The 17143-nt window shown below is 44.1% G+C and overlaps 1 protein-coding gene across 3 annotated transcripts in view; it reads left to right on the top strand.

The window, feature by feature from the left end:
• The window catches only part of si:dkey-171c9.3, a 57195-nt gene extending 45074 nt beyond the window's left edge, over window positions 1-12121 (top strand). For 2 of the 3 annotated variants that reach the window (XM_038775896.1, XM_038775898.1), the window contains 3 exons: window positions 1208-1339; window positions 5400-8705; window positions 11705-12121. In XM_038775896.1, coding sequence (XP_038631824.1) covers window positions 1208-1339; window positions 5400-8705; window positions 11705-11866 — 3600 coding nt within the window. In that variant the 3' untranslated portion in view covers window positions 11867-12121. The remainder of the gene's footprint in view (window positions 1-1207; window positions 1340-5399; window positions 8706-11704) is intronic. The other variant, XM_038775897.1, reaches the window with a different exon arrangement.
• Window positions 12122-17143: the final 5022 nt, after the last annotated feature.

Genomic DNA, 17143 nt, shown 5'->3' with positions numbered 1-17143 from the left:
CCCCCCCCCCCCCCCCCCCCCCAAACCCACCTTGGCTCCCGGATTTTCTGACACTCCAAAATATTGCCATATCGGGACTCGGAGTCACCCTCCCTTCCAGGACCTCTGACATGACATCTGAAAATCCCTGCCAAAATCCCCTCAGCCTTGGGCACGGCCAAAAAATGTGTACATGGATCGCCAGACTTCCCCCACACCGCCCATACTTGTCCTCCACCTCAAAAAAACTACTCATCCAGGCCACAGTCATATGAGCCTGTGGACCACCTTGAACTGGATCAGGCTAAGCCTGGTGCACAATGAGGATGCATTGACTCTCCTCTGCACATTGTTTCTATTCAGGAACTCATCTAATGTCCTCTTGAATGCCACGGTTAAACCTGCCTCTACCACACTTCCAGGTAGTGCATTCCAGACCTGACCCACTCACTGTGTGACATTTTTTTCCTTACATCACATTTGTTTCTTTCACCAATCACTTCAAATCTGTGCCTTCTCGTTCTTGATCCTTTTACGAGTGTGAACAATTTCTCTGTCTGCCTCCTGTGGTGATATGCCTGTAAACAATATTGTACACAGTTGATGGTGCAACCTCTAACCAGCAGATGGCGGTACAGATCCAACATGCTGTCTCGAGACAGTGGTCACGTGACAGGGCACTCAAATATAAGCCAGGGCAGATCCGATGATCCTGAGAAGATTGTAATACGTACATGAGGACAGTCGTGCATAGGGGTAGTTCCAGGGGAGTCTAAAGAAACTCCATGATAACTTGCCCTTTATCTGATTGTTACATTGCCACGTGTGCATTAAGAAAATCTTGATTTGGACAAGTTATCAGCAGTCCTGCAGATTCCTTGCTCGACAACAAAACATTGAACACAACACCCCTCCCCTCATGATTTTGGCTGTTATGCATCCTATCAGTAACTAAACTTCAAAAGTACCTCATTGGCTGAAAAGCCCTTTAGGATGATCTGAGGTCAGAAAATTATTGTCCGACTCATCAGTTGTAAAATGGTTAAGTTACAGTAAAATTAAGTACATTTTAAGGGAGAGTGCTTTTCAGCTTTGTCAACCACATTTCTGATCCAGTCTTTCACTCCAAAGCCTGAGGCCTAACTGGGATTTCATAATTAGAATTCTCTGCAATTTCTTTGATACACAGACAGTGTTACTTTGACTTTCTTCATGCTTTCTCATCTAGGAAGTGACTTCCACCTACCCTGAACTGCATGAGCTGATGGAATCTATCCAACTGCATCACCTAAAAGAAGATGATGTAATTTTAATCAAAGGGTTACAAAAGCATTCTGAGGAGACAACAGATGGTTTACAGGTAAATTGTAAAGCTCGCAAAAGTAGCTCATCAGAAGGCTTGTCTCCTTGCATAAATTCTTTGTTAAAGGAGAGGATTTTAATGCTTCTTGAGATGTTGATCTTATTAATTGGGAACACTTTTCCAATTTGTAAGGCCTCTTATTAGCAAGCATTGCCAGATCAGTAATATCTCTGATTACATGCAGAGGTTTAAAGGCCAGGATTCTCCCTTCTGGGGACTAAGTTCCCAGGCTGGCGGGAAAACCGGCGCCAATCACTCCGGCGTCAATAGCCTCCGAAAGTAAGGAATTCTCTGAATTTTTGGGGCCTAGGTGGACGGCGGAGGGGTTGGCGCCGCTCCAGCCAGTGCTGAAGGGCCGCCGCGAGTTTGCGCATGCGCGGAAAGGCCGGCATGATCTTGTGCATGTGTGGAATGGCCGGCGTTTTTCCACGCATGCACGGGGGTTCTCTTCTCCACACTGGCCCCCGGGCAATATGGCAGAGCCCTACAGGGGCCTGGCATGGAGAAAAGAAGTCCTCCCATGGAACAAGTGGGTTAGACAAAGTGGGGGACCCCCCGGGGTCAGATCCCCTGCGCCCCCCCACGGACCGCCCAGGCATATTCACCTGCCAGGTCCCGCCGTGCGTGAGGTAAGAGCCCTGGCGGGACTGGCCAAAACTGGATAGCCGCTCAGCCCAACGGGGCCGGGAGAATCGCCAGGGGGGGGGGGGGGGGGGGGGGGGGGCACTGTCAACAGCCCCCGACCAGCATGGCAGGAATCCCGCCGCTGCCCGAAAAATGGTGCCAGATAATAGGGCAGCTGGCGTCGGTGTGGCGGGGTGGGATTTGCTCCTCTCCCTAGGGATTCTCTGACCCGGCGCAGTGTCGGAGAATCCCGGCCCTTTAAGCTCTCTGCAGTCTGCTCAAATATTGCATTTGTATCAAAATCTTGAAAGATCTTTTATGATTCTTGTTGCCCACTTCAACTAACCCTATGGTGCTTCTGAATAAAATCAATGACTTGGTACAAATAACAGTCCAGCTTTTTGCTGTATTTGAATTAGCAACTGAGATAAGATTGTCCAAATCTCATCTTCTATGCGGCTGGAACAGAGAGGCTTTAATCCTGTCATGAGGCCTGTGCCGGAATTGAAGGTAGCCCACAAGGTTAATGCAGGGCTCAGACCTGCTCAATCCTGAAATTTAGGGGCTGGGTTAGCACACTGGGCTAAATAGCTGCCTTGCAATGCAGAACAATGCCAGCAGCACAGGTTCAATTCCCGTACCGGCTTCCCCGAACAGGCGTCGGTCGGAATGTGGCGACTAGGGTCTTTTAACAGTAACTTCATTGAAGCCTACTTGTGACAATTTTTATTATAGTATTATAATTTTCAGCACCTCTTTGCAGATTTTAAATTCTTCAAAGTTGACTAAGCTGCTGTTGGAATTTGGGGGTGTCAAACACAGTAAACCTCTTCATTCCCATGTTCTGAAAGAATTAAAACTACTCCTAGTGGTGACAGTGGTTATATGGATATATTTTACTCAATATGGCTTGGCACATATGGCTGAGCATTGGTATCAAAGCACAACAACATTACCATTGCATTCGGGATAGACGTGTGATGTGCATGTAACAATGTCAAATGACTGCCCCAGGAATCATCACACTGGTCAATGTGAGGCATGCACATGTGATTGTCCCGCATGCCCATCTTTGTATAAAGGTCTGTCTGCGGGATGGTACAAACATCCTCTGGCCTAATACTGTACCCTTTCTGCCGAGGGAATCCCTTCTTATCTTTCCATGGGCTTTGATGTGTAAACAGTCCAGCTTGACCCAACCAAATTCCTCCGCTATTGTCTGAACGGCCAAATGACAAATGTTTGTTTATAAAAATTCCTGAATAAAATATTTTTTATTAAATGAACAAAGAACTTGTTAAATCACTGGCAATCATAAAATTGCTGCATTCATGCCAGCCTTCATGCTGCTGCTTAGAAAAATATTATCATTTTCAATATTGCTGAAGCAGCCAATTCCACGCCGGCCTTTCCACCGAATAACATAGTAATGGAATGTGCAAGTTGTATTTCCAAATTCAATCTTATCTTTGATTATTTCATGTGAATGTTAAAAATAAACAGGTTAAACTGGTTTAGCTAACTAAACTTCTGTTCTTAAATAGATTAAGAAAAGCAGATAGCTGGGATTGAATACCAGAAAATATTATTCCATGATTTGGATGCTATTTATTGTTACTTGCATTCAAAAAGTTTTTTTTAAATTTAGAAAATAAGAACATAAGAGGACCCAATTCATTTTTTCCAATTAAGGGGCATTTTAGTGTGACCAATCCACCGAGTGTGCACATCTTTTGGGTTGTGGGGGAGAAACCCATGAAAACACGGGGAGAATGTGCAAACTCCACAGACAGTGACCCAGAGCCGGGATCGAACCTGGGACCTCGGCGCCGTGTGGCAGCAAGGCTAACCCACTGCGCCATCTTGCTGCCCACCTGCATTCAAAAATGAGATCACATCGTGACCAGCGTTAAATCTGGAAGCTTCTTTGATGTTTCACCTGATTCAAATAACCAGTTAGACTGGGCAAGTCTCATATTTAATCCCTGGCTTGTGGTATGGCAGAATTAACATACAGCCTGGAACCAGATCATGCTGTAGAGACTAAATAGCCTTCTCCAGTCCATATTTATATAAAATAACAGATACCCAATGTTGGATTCAACAATTATAGAGAGGGGTCCTTTAAAATATTAGTTAAAATGTTCTGGAACATAAAACGATTCTTGAAAATTATTGAATTTGTAGAAATATGAGTAAGTTATAAAATTGGCTAATCTTTTGAATACTGTCCATGACAGTCTCAAATGTTATGAATAATGTACTCCAAGTACTCTTACTGATATGAGGGTACATTCAACGAGTTTGAAACAATCGCATAATTGAGACCTGACGTGATGTAGGGAGTTTGAACGTGGGACAAGAATCGTGGAATGCTAATAAATTTGGAGTAATTGATTAATGTGTAATTAACCAATCACCTGTTAAGTGACTGGCACTTTCCTGAACGAATCAAGGGGGTCTCAGCTGAGAATTAGAAACAATGAAACTAAGCAAGGGGCTAAACCCAGATAAGGATTCCCTTAAGAATGTGATCTATTAACTGATTAGGGAGAGGAATTTTAGACTTCAAGCATTCGTAAATATTACTTTTAAGGCCTTTTGTTGAAATTACCTTTAATTTTGTAAATCTAGAAGGTTTTGCTTTCACTCCTTGGTGTCTCAAGGACATTTCAAAGCACCCAGGAAAAAAGTCTTTCCAGTTAATTTTGTGTGAATGTACCAAAAATGCGTTCTTAAACCTTTGCTTTACATTCATTCAACCGGACTGAGACTTTGGCTGGGATTCTCCAAAATCCCAGCCACATGTTGACGCTGGCGTCAACGAGCCTCCAGGCCCAGTCATTCACCCTTTTATAGGGGGCTAGAACAGCGCCGGAGTGCTGTGCGCGCCACGGCTGGCGCAGGTTCGCACATACACATGGGTTGCCACCTCCACGCCGGCCTGTGGGCAACATGGCGGAGCCCTACAAGGGCCCAGTGCGGAGGAACATAGCCCACCCCCGGAATGAGCCCGCCCGTCAATCAGTTGCTCTCTGGCCACCATGGAGGCCACCCGCCCCCCCCACAGGGGTCAGCCCTCCCACCCCTCCACCAGGACAGCCCCCGCAGCCAGAATGCAGAGGTCCGCCGGGTAGGACCATGCGTAAACGATGCCAGCGGGTCTCGGCGGGCACTTGGCCCGTTGTGTACAAAGAATCGGCGGGGGGGGGGAACGCTTTCAATGGCCCCTGACCAGAGCCGCGGGGACCATGCCAGAATGATTGCCATTGATTCTCTGGCGGATAGAGATTCAGCGGCCCGCCGTCTGAGTGGCGTGGCGGGATTCGTGCGCCCACCACCCCCCCTGTATAATTTATATATAATTGATCTTTTTTTTAACTGTAGTACATGACTAAATTGGTTGATGTTTTTTTTGTTTTTTTTTGAATAGCAGAATTCAACAGAAGGAGTAATGTGCCTGTCCCCCTCTCCCAGCTACAACAGTAGTTCTGTGTTTTGCAGCCTCAGAAAATATGCGTTGGGATTCGAGCATGCAATCCATGCAATTACCGGAAATCTATCTGATAGCAACAGTCAGAGTCCAGAGAAATCACCGCATGTTCCTGCGACTGATATTTCTCTTCCTGATGCTAATACTTATCAAAGACTACAAGTGGCTGCTCCCGATATCAATACTTGCATTCATAATACTTCCTTTACTGATGTTAATACTCCACCTCTTCCCAGTACTGATCCTCCAACATCAGAGCAGTTGTGTCAGCAGAAGTTAGTTTCTCAAAGGCCCTCTAGTCCTGCACAGGCTACAGTGTGTAATCTTGCAGAGGACGTTCCATTGCCAAATACAACAGCAGACATAGTTGTGGGAACTCCTTCCAACATTCCATGGTCCAGCGGATCTCAATTCTTGGAAGTACTTTCTAATTATGCAGAGTTAATGTCGAATGAAATCCTTAGCACAGTGATGGAGGACAGTGCTCCCCAGGGGATTGAAACCACAGTGGAACAGCCAGAGGTCTGGATACCCATGGAAGACCATTTTTCATCAGACATGCTCTCTCATGATAACATCCAGCATTCCCATTTGAATCAAGTTTTTACAGGTTGTGATGAATTGCCCAAACCATCACAGGACAATCCTAGTGCAAGCCGAGGAATAGGAGGCGAGAAGAACCATGACATATCTAAAGATGAGGGGGAAGATATTCAACACTATGGCATAACCGATCTAGCAAGCAGAGAGGTCTCTAGCATTATTGAGACCTCTTTTCAGGAGGTTGAGAGTCGAATGGAAGAGACCTTTGTTGAGAGCATTTCACAGTCCTTAATTGCCAACCAGTCTGGAGAAATAGTGGTTACAGTACTTCCTGTTGTGGAGAGTTACGCATTGAGATTGACCCATGAAGTAATTTCTGACAGTGCCAGGGAAGCAAGCTTGAGGAGGATGGTGACAAAAAACCAAATGCAGCAGTTTGAAAACGAAAGTACAAATGCTCATGAATCACCTAAAAGCAAATCTGACATCTTTCCACATGAAATTAATCATTTTACAAGAAACACAGTAAATTCATCATGTACTGGAATCAGGCCATTGGCTGATGGTGAACAAGTTGAACAATTACCCAAAGTATCACAACAATATTTGGATGGCTCTACCCCAGGCAGGGAAAGGCAATTATCAGTATCAGACAAAGAGAAATTCGATGATCATGACAATGAGCAACTCGTGTTTGATAAATTTGGATTCACCAAGAAGGATTCACTGGACTATCCTGATGCCCCTCCACCGACACCACTCAGGCCACAGCTGGGTGGCAGTCAGCGGAGTTTTACTAGAAAGCTCAAGGGAGGTTTGGCAAAAGAATTCCTTCCTTCACCCCCTCCACCAACCCCCAAGGATACCTTCAATTTCTGCTTGTCTGAGGAGAATCAAGACCCTGAGGAAAAGGTTGAATTTATGAGAAAGCTAATACGATCATTGTCTCAAGAATTTAATGGAAAAGACACCTCAGGAATTTCTGAGGTGCCCGAGGAGAGGTCGCAGAACTTGGAGTCAAAGTTTCCGACTTCAAAAAATGAACCAACGGAGAATTCATGCCAAGGTAAAGAAACGGTACTGGATTATTTTAGCCATTTGATGTCCGGTATTGTCTTTTCTTCTGCGCATGTAATTTGCAGCATCATCGGAGAAAGTATTAATCCTAAAGCACCCGAAGGCCAGCAATGTGATAGTGCCACACTTAGCAATGATTACCAACCGAACACACAGGCTTCAGAGGAACTGAACCCACTTTCTTCTGAGACAGTTATTCTGGGAACCGAAAGGATTCCAAATGAACACAATGAGAATAAACAAAGAGTCAGTTTTCCAGAGGGCGCAGAAAGCCTGTTACAAGATTACGCTGACAAATTAGCACAGAAAATTATCGATGCAGTCATTAACTTTCTGAACCAAATTGATTTACTCGATCATCGAGAACGTAGCACAAACAGGAGAGGTGAAATGTCTCCTGAGAACGGCAACAAAGATTGTAGGCATTCACATCACATTCAGCAGATAAATTCCATGTCAGAAGGATGGGTAAAAGGGATGATCCAGTCTGCACTCCATGCATTTAAAACTCGGTATCAATTGAAGCAGGCCAGCTCTACCAACACTGAGTCCACAAATGCATCAGAGCAGTTGCAGGATACGGATCTGGCAGCCAGAAGCACTGACACAAAGTCTTTTTGCTCTGAAGCCAACACAGAACAACACCATATCACAAAACTACTGGAATCAATGAAATCAGAGGCAAGCAATGCAGACTTTCTATGTAGTAATACCGAGGAGCAAAATCCAGTAACTCCAGGCTCAGAATGTGGAATTGGCATTAGAACCATTGCAAGCCCCCACGAAGGAAAATACAATGGCAATGGCAACTATTTAAGTCCTTTCAACAATCTGCACCTATGTGAGCAGTCACAGATAGATGTAAAGACTGAAGAGTTCACTGGAAAGAACCAAAGTTGCTTTGGTCAAGCAGGAACAAAAATGGGCTTGTTTGAAGAAAACCGGGAAAGATTATGCCAACATAAATATGAGGATGCATTTCTAGCCTTTAATTCAGAGTCCATTATTAGTGATGAAGAAAACTCTTCCAGCTTGGAATTAACTGAAGTGATATTGCAGGATCCAGACCACAAACCAGTAAATAAAACATATGCCGAAAGTCTAGCAGAAACTATACTCCAGTCCTCCTTGGTTGAAGCATGTAGACACTGTCGTGCTGAATCAGTTGCAAAGGAGGTACCAATGTGTCTTCCAAATAATGAATTATATAGAAAACCTCTTTCAGTCACCAATGACTCAGGAGATCAGGGTCCAAAGCTCCAACAGACGATAACGATAGAAGAATCGTTCAAGGATAGAGGAGTAGGCGAACTTCCCACAATTCAGAACACTAAATCACAAAAACTAAATGTAGTTGAATATACGGATGTAACATCATCAAGGCAACCACAAGAGTATCTGAATCAGCCTATTGTCACATTACAGGCTGAAGAACAAGAAGACTGTGAGGAAATGCAGCACTCTACTTCCCTGGCTCCAAGGGCAATCAAACTTTCGTTGGTGAACTTTAACTCAAGGCCACCTGCTGTTGATGCACAGATGCAAGCAGTGCTACAGTGGGCAGCAGCATCTCAGCTTAACATCTCCAAGATTCATATAATGACTTCCAGTGAGGACTTTGTATGGGTAAGTGACACAAACTGGGGATTATTAAAATTCCTTTCTCACTGAACGATAACTTATGTAAATTAGTTACAGGTCAAGTATTCTTTATTTGTACATCAGAAAACCAAACACATCCAAATACCGCACTGTTTTGAATCTCATTGACCTTTAGGGTGGAAAGTCTAGTTATGTTTTGGCATTGTTTTCCTTGCAATTTTTGTGGTGAACGTGTTAAAAGAAAGCTGGAGTTATTATTCAGTGATGCATCTTACTTTTTTAACCGTGTTATTTACTTTAGGCTATAGCTGGCCTGATTTTGTAATGTAAGTTCTTATGTGTGGTATATGAAAACCAGATCCGAAATGTAATTGGCTCCGAGGGTTTTGGATAAAGGATGCTCGACCTGTCTGACATTGTGTAAATTCATTAATTACCACACTCTAATACCATGATTGAGCAAAGCTGTAAAATAATGCATCAGAGGTATACAGTATCAAGTAGTTAATTAGAAAGATTTAATAAGAGGATACATTTGGTTGACAAACTTTTGACGGAGAAATTTATTTGCGTAACGGTGCTCCGCAGAATAATGTGAATCCTCCTGGGATAGGCAGCACTGCACACCTGTGTGGCATTCTTCATTGATATCATTGAAGCATGTTGTGTAGGTAGTGGCCCATGGTATTTCCTGCCCCAGGGAATTAATGTACGTCAGCGTACAACGCAAATAGATTTCCCTCCTTAAATTTGCCTGCCCACTGGTTGCAATTTCTGATTGCACCAATACATTTCTTGCCAAAAATAAATTGTATTTGTTTGAGCTATGTCCATCTAATATTTTACAAAAAAAATCAACGTTTGCACATACACTTGGAAACTTTGCAAAAGGTAATGAGAGATTTAAATTTTAAGATCGACACTTTCTGGAAACCTAACAAGTTGTTTAAAGAAAGCATGTAGAGGTTGCCTACCTCTGATTGGTCCTGATAAATGAATCACATGCTTTGCCAATGAACCATACAGAACCAGAACCTGAACGGCCCAGGTTTGATCTTTAAACTATGCTGAGTCAGCTGATATCAGCCAAGGGCAAGAACTGAAACTAATTTGCTTCAGGGTTCCTAGGTTGGGGAACAAATGTCTGTTTGGGTTCACGCCTATTTGTGTTGCTCCTACAATCAGGTAACTTTCTGACAATCACCTTTTAAACTCACGTTTGAGGAATGGCCATGCAGAGGAGATATGATTCATTGCTTTCAAAGAAAAGGCTATGCACACACACACAATTGCCTGGACATAGAATGATTTAATATTTTACTGCACGTTATGGACTCGCACTGTAAGAGGCCAGAGCCAGTACCAGACTGACAATTCTGACTCGTGTCTCTCGATTCATTATGCAGATAGGAAATCAAGCAGTCTGGCTCCTCTGGCACCTTTCAGTTATTCACAATTTCATATCTACTGAAAACACACTTCAAGCAACTATATATTATCAGTGGACTCATACAGTATCTATAACCTGTCTGCATTTCTGAACATAACTGAATGGATTAATCTGCTTAACAACGCATCACATCAACCAGGAAAAAGTAAACTTATGGTAGTGACATTTACAAGTGTTGGAGGCCTTCTTTGGATCTGGTATTCATCCAATTAGAGTAACTGGCACAGCACAGTCACAGCTAGTTAAATGTGGTTATTTTCAACTAAACACAACCAAATGTTCTCAAACTATGCATCATGCTCACAGTGATGAGTCCAATATCACAAAGCTGGGATATAGTTGCGATTTAGAAGTGTAGATATTTGTTTCTTACTTATCATTATATATTATGTTAATATATTCTTCCTTTCCTTCTAATCTGCCAGACCAATTATATCCCGCTTTTAAGATAGCAGAGAGGTCACTTTTGCCTTTACACCATCAGCCACTAAAGTATAAGGATTACATAATACTGATACCTCTTTTTTCTGTCTCCCTTTGTCTCTCTCTCTCTCTGTCTTTCTCTCTCTCTCACCAATTTTATTCCTCTTCATGACAAAAATTGTAATGAAATAATACACTGACACTTCCTCGTTGAAATGGAGCCAGGTGACTGTTATTGGAATGTCTCTTGTTTGAGCAGCTGCTAGATTCTTTGCAGGACTGCTTGAAGTCACATGCTGTTGTTATAAATTTCTTATAAATAAATCAGATTAAAAAAACAAAAAAAGCTTCCGTCATGTTGTGCAACACTTGTGGATTGCAAATCGTGCTTGCCCTACAGTAGCACAGTTAAGATTGCAATCTGATTGGTAGCAGAAATGGAAACTGTCTTTCTAATGGCTTCACAGTGGTTAGCACTGCTGCCTCAAAGGGCCAGAGACCAAGGTTCGATTCCGACCTTGGGTGACTGACTGTGTGGAGTTTGTACACTCTTCCCGTGTCTGTGTGGGTTTCCTCCGGGTGCTCCGGTTTCCTCCCACAGTCCAAAGATGTGCAGGTTAGGTGGATTGGCCATGCTAAATTGCCCCTAAGTGGGGTTACGGGGCTAGGGGCTATGGGGGATTGGGTGCTCTTTCAGAGGGCCGTGCAGATTCGATGAGCTGAATGGCCTCCTTCTGTACTCTAGGCATTCTATGATAATACATGATATCACATACTATTGCCAGAACCCAATTTACCCACCAAATCCTTTAATCATGTCATAAATCATCCTCCAACATGATTGTGAATTACCATGAAAGGTAATCCCACAGGCTATGCACACATCTGCACCTTTAATTGACTGCCGCTTGGGTGTGCAAAAATATTTAAAGGGGCTCAGTACTTCAAAAAAAGATTAGAGGGTATGATGGTCATGAAATGATTAAAAAGCCAATGTTAATAATTAGACAGCCATATGAAGTCTTGTCTAGCAGGTGCTGCTGTGGTCTCATAAAGTATATTCCACTTACTTTGTCTTTGGGACCTAATTGGAAACGGTTTTGTTGTCAAGTGATGAAAGTAATCTCTCTTTTTCTCTCTTTCTCTCCAGTTTCCAACTCTGTCGGCACTAGCTGAAGATGAGGAATGGACAGTGGGAGGTCTTCTTCATGCAGTTCTAAACTTCTATGAAAGAAACCAGACAGAAGCCACCCCAACACTCTTTGACTTTCTCCTTAAACACCTGGATTGCCATCCAACTCCCAGTGCATAACACATGACATCCAGCTAAGGTCTTGGCATTTACATGGAATATTGTTTAAGCAATGACTCAGAAGGCTGGATTTTATGGCCCTCCCTGGCTGGACATGTTTTCAATGGGGTGGGTTTGTAAAATGCAAGGGGTACCCAGCTCACTGCCTTCCCGCTCAACCCAAGCTGTTCCCCTTATATGTGGGGTGAATATGTGGCCACTGAAATCAGCAACTTGCCATGTTTAAATAAATACCTAAATATTGTTTGTAAAAAACCACTTTGTCAGAGCATTTGACCTTGCATTCATCAAGGCAATCGCAACAACAGCAATGTCAGGAGAAACAGCAACTTTATACCATGTGAGAAGAAGGTGCTGACTGACTGGAAAGTGGACTCTGATTGGTCAATGCGTTGCCATGGAGAATGGAGTATTTGATGGTGACTGAAAGCTGTCAAGTGTCACGGTGGCTCAGTGGTTAGCATGTTGCCTCACAGCGCCAGGGAACCAGGTTCGATTCTGACCTTGAGTGACTGTCTGTGTGGAATCTGCACGTTCTCCCAGTGTCTGCATGGGTTTCTTCCAGGTGCTCCGGTTTCCTCCCACAGTCCAAAGATGTGCAGGTTAGATTGGCCATGCTAAATTGTTCCTTAGGTGAGGTTCTGGGATTAGGGCGAGGGACTGGGCCTGGGTAGGGTGCTTTCGGTGGGTTGGTGCAGACTTGATGGGCCAAATGGCCTCCTTCTGCACTTTATGGAATTTTATGATTCCATGATTGTTTGAAATTTAAACTGGGCAGCTTGACTCTGGTCAGTTGGCAGTCCCTCTCCCAGGCATGTCCCTCTCCCACCGGGGGCAATACTTGCGATGGTGCCACGGCGAGATCCCCTTGAATGTTTCCCATCTTCATAAAGCGTTTGTGAACCTCGCCGACGTGACATCACATCAGTGAGGTTTGAACATTCGGTGAAGGGGATCATGTGATAGGTTGGCCTTTTAATGATATGTTGATCTTTACATCACTGGTGAGGGGCGGGGAAAATCGGGAAATCGCCAGCGAGAATCCCGTTTCCCGACACTTGCAGTATTTTGCGTCCAAGCTGTCATTCTCACTAACGGTGAACGTGGACGCAAAATCACCCCCAGTATCTTTTTTCAGCAATACTCAAGTTCTCTACTATCCATTGATTATAAATAATTAAAGGTCAGTTACCAAGCGAGTTGACTGGAATATTACATTGTCCATACCACAATATGGTCAGCAAGGGCAGGCAGGTGGGAGTGGGTAGGCCGATTTATGAGACCAAGTTGTAAAAGGTGAGGAAGGAAGGGGACAGATGATTTGAGGATGTTCTGTGCTCATCAGGCACTCCTTGCCGAAAATGTCAATGGCCACCTGTCCTCCAATATCTGGCACCCATATGCCCCTCCCCTCTATCCTCTCCCTGGGCTGTCTGATACTTCCCCACCCTAAAAGCTCAGGACCTGCCTGTCTCCGCAGCCATCACTTTTCTTCCTGCTCCTCCTCGAAGTCCTGGCAGTGGAAGCTACTGAGTGTCGATGCTGCTGGAGCTGCTGACTAATCCGATTGTTTAGCCCGCCGGCTGTGCTTTGTGGCTGGAGGGTGGGTTTGCCCTGTTGTGTCAGCTGGCAGCTCACTTTCCTTCCACGGAGTAAAACAGCCTACCCCTCATAAAAGTCGGCCCATTATCCTTCATATTTTTAAAACAGTACAATTTTATCACCCGAAGATAAAGATGTCTGGAAGAATTTGAGTTTGGAAGCATTAAAGAAAGAATTGTATACTGAAACTGCCTCACCTGCTCACAATTCTCAGCTAGTTTCATGTTATATTAATGTTCAATTGCTTTATTTTTGAAGAGGTAAATTTTTAAAAATACATATTTTATGCAAGGCATTTTAATATGTACAAACAAAAGTGGAAGAACAACCAAACAACATTATAAATAACCAATGGTTTATTGTATACCCCCCTGCTCCCCTAACGCCGCCCTCTCTCCCACCCTGCCTTCCCCATTTTAACCACCTTATCCCCCCATTCGCCCCCCCCCCCCCCCCCCCCCGCTGACCCCTCAAACCTCCTTAAAGAAATCAATAAACGGCTTCCAACTCGGAGTAAACCCATCAACCGACCACCTCAAGATGAACGTGACCTTTTCCTGCCTCAGGAATTCCGCCAGGTCGCTCATCCACACCCCCGCTTTCAGTGGCTCCGAGTCCCTACACCCGAGCAAGATCCGTCTCTGGACTATCAGGGAGGCAAAGGCCAAAACATCGGCCTCTCTCATCCCCTGGACTCCAGGGTCTTCCAGCCATCCCGAATATCGCCTCCTCTGGACTTGGGGCCACCTCCACCTCAGCACCTCGGATGTTCTGTCCACAAATCCCTGCCAGAACCACTTCAGCTTCGGACAGGCCCCAAACATGTGGATGTCATTCACGGGCCTCCCTCACACCGTCCACACCTATCCTCTATCCTCTCAAAGAATCTACTCATCCTTGATACCGTCATATGCGCCCTATGCACTACTTTAAACTGAATGAGGCTTAACCTCACATATGACGAGAATGTATTCACCCTCCGCAGGGCCTCTGCCCGCATCCTGGCCACCAACTCCCCTCCCAGCTCCTCCTCCGAGTTACGCTTTATGTCCATCACCAGGGCCCCCTCCCAATCCATCAACACCTTGTAGACCTCGGACTCGCTATAGTTACCCATGAGGTAGACTAGGATATTTTCCGCCTAACATTTCCCGACTAACTATCCAGGTAATAGGTCAGAACCATCTGAAATCTCTGACTCCCAACACTCAGCTGAAGACATTTTCGGAGGGCCCGTGGAGCTGGGGAATTTCCCGTCAGAAATTCATTTCTCCCACCTGATTCCCACGGAGTCCTTGTGTCGGGAAATCCAGTAGGTCCCATAGCGTAATTTTCAGGGTACGTCCAATCTCCAACTCTCCGGACACTGGAAGATCTGGGCCTATGAATTTTCCAATACCTGTGCATTGCTTTAGCCACTTGACCTGACATAATGTGAGTTCAAAGTGGTATTTTCTGTTGGATATGAAAGCTTTGTTTGATTGTGCTTTAGTATTTGTCAAGTAATGATTTTGTCTACGTGATTAGACAACGCATCAATCCATACCATCACACAGTTTGATGTAGAAAACAAATCATCAACTCACTCAAACTAAACAGAACTCTCTCCATTGTTCTGTATGGTCGTGCTGAACCATGCAAATCAAAGCATGATCCTTGATTTGTACTGAGTTAGCTAATCAAACTGGATTGGAACGGGGGATCCCGAGCTTAATAATAATCTTTATTGTCACAAGTATGCTTACATTAACATTGCAATGAAGTTACTGTGAAAAGCCCCTAGTCGCCACATTCTGGCGCCTGTTCAGGTAACACGGAGGGAGAATTTAGAATGTCCAATTCACTTAACAGCACATCTTTCAGGACTTGTGGGAGGAAACCGAAGCACCCTGAGGAAACCCACACAGACACAGGAGAGTGCGCAGACTCTGCACAGAGAGTGACCCAAGCCGGGAATCAAACCTGGGACCCTGGCATTTTGAAGCAACTGTGCTAACCACTGTGATGAGCAATCATTCCTGATCTGTTCAAAAAGGGGACGCATGAGCTTTAGGTGAATAAACAGATCGAATGGCTCTAATGTAATTAATCGCACGAGGTAATGTACAGGGAATTGTACCACGTTTGAGTAAACTTCTTCAGCGGCAGGGAGAGAATGGGTCAGTAAAGGTAAGGCAACAGCAGTTTGCCTCACAGTGATGTGATAGAGTTAGGATTGCTGAGCAGCCAAGTTGCTTTGGCTATCCATCAAACCTGGCAAGGTTTCATTTTGATGAGTTGGTAAAGAATCATTTTTCTGCTTTTTATTGTGTGAAAGGCACAGTTAAAGTTTCCTGTAGTTGAACCTCTTGAGTTGTCTAGTCAACGTTTAGTGCAGTTTTCGAAAATATTCATTCAAGGCAGCGTACATTTTGAGTGTGCAATGAGCTAGGAATCAGAGAGCAAAGGTATTATAGATCAGTCTCCAACTTTTAGCAGCCTATCCTCTGTTCCTTACTGCAGTAAATCTGCGAGCGTGGCTTTTTCCTTTTCAGTCAAATGTTCCCTTCGGGCACAATGAGTATTTTCTGAGTAAAATACTATTATGAGTATTCTGAAATGGTGTTTGTTTCACCTCAGGCTGAGGATAGTCAGATTAGGAGCACACCTGAATCAGCGGTGGAGCGGGGGCACGCTGGGGACAAGGGCAGAGTGGGGGTATTGTGGAGTGGGAGTGCGCCGGGGATTTTGTTAGTCTGGGACAAGCTAGCTCAATTAGATTTATGATGTCATTGGGAGCTAGTGAGGAAATGGGTTTGTGTGGAGGTACAAGGGAATTCTGCTTATTTTATGTGCATATTTGCATTGTTATTTATATTTCTCCTTCCTTGGCAGCATTTGTGTTAATTGATGTACCTCACATACTTCGATTACTGAATGGGTGAGCATCTATTCCAGCCTTTCTCCTTCTGTTTAAAAAAGTGTACATTGCCTCAAATGTACCTGCTCTATTTTGATGCAAATTGATATCACAAGGAATATATAACTGTATTTTTCTACTTCATCATTTTATTTTACAAAGTTGTTTTACAGTTAGCGTAACAGTTTTAAAACCGTGCTCTGCATTTATTAATAAAAATCTCTTCACTGTGTTTTATCATTATTCATGTAGCCTCAATTTAGCCTAAAAAAACATTGTTCTCAGAATCATAGGTAGAATCATAGAATGCTTATATCAAAGGAAGTCCATGCCAGCTGTTGGCGCAGCAAATTCCAACAATCTCACAGCCCCTGCTTTTCCCCATTGTTGTGCAGAGTTTTCTCTTCTGATAATTGCCCAATTGAAAGCCTCAATTGAACCTGCCTCCACCACACTCTCAGGCAAGGCATTCCACATTCTAACCATATGCTGCCTTCAAGAAAAACTTTCCTTTTGTTGCTCTTGATCAACAGAATGGGAGCTGAGCGGCAGCTATATTATCACCCCATAGCACCGTGTGGTAAGGATTCATGATCATCCCTTCATTTCGTTATGCTACAATTGACAGGTCAAGCCATGAAGTCAAGCAGGCTGAAGGCCACGACCTCCACAGGATTTTGCTCTTGTGCTGAGGTATATTCACTGGCTATTTTGCACATATCCCAGCAGTGGGGTACAGAGATCTGAGGTCTGGAAGCTGATCATTCACTGTCTGC

Source organism: Scyliorhinus canicula, chromosome 17 (genome assembly GCF_902713615.1).
Source record: "Scyliorhinus canicula chromosome 17, sScyCan1.1, whole genome shotgun sequence".
Lineage (NCBI taxonomy): Eukaryota > Metazoa > Chordata > Chondrichthyes > Carcharhiniformes > Scyliorhinidae > Scyliorhinus > Scyliorhinus canicula.
The sequence above is the reverse complement of the archived record's forward strand: the minus strand, read 5'-3'. Positions and strand labels throughout refer to the sequence as shown.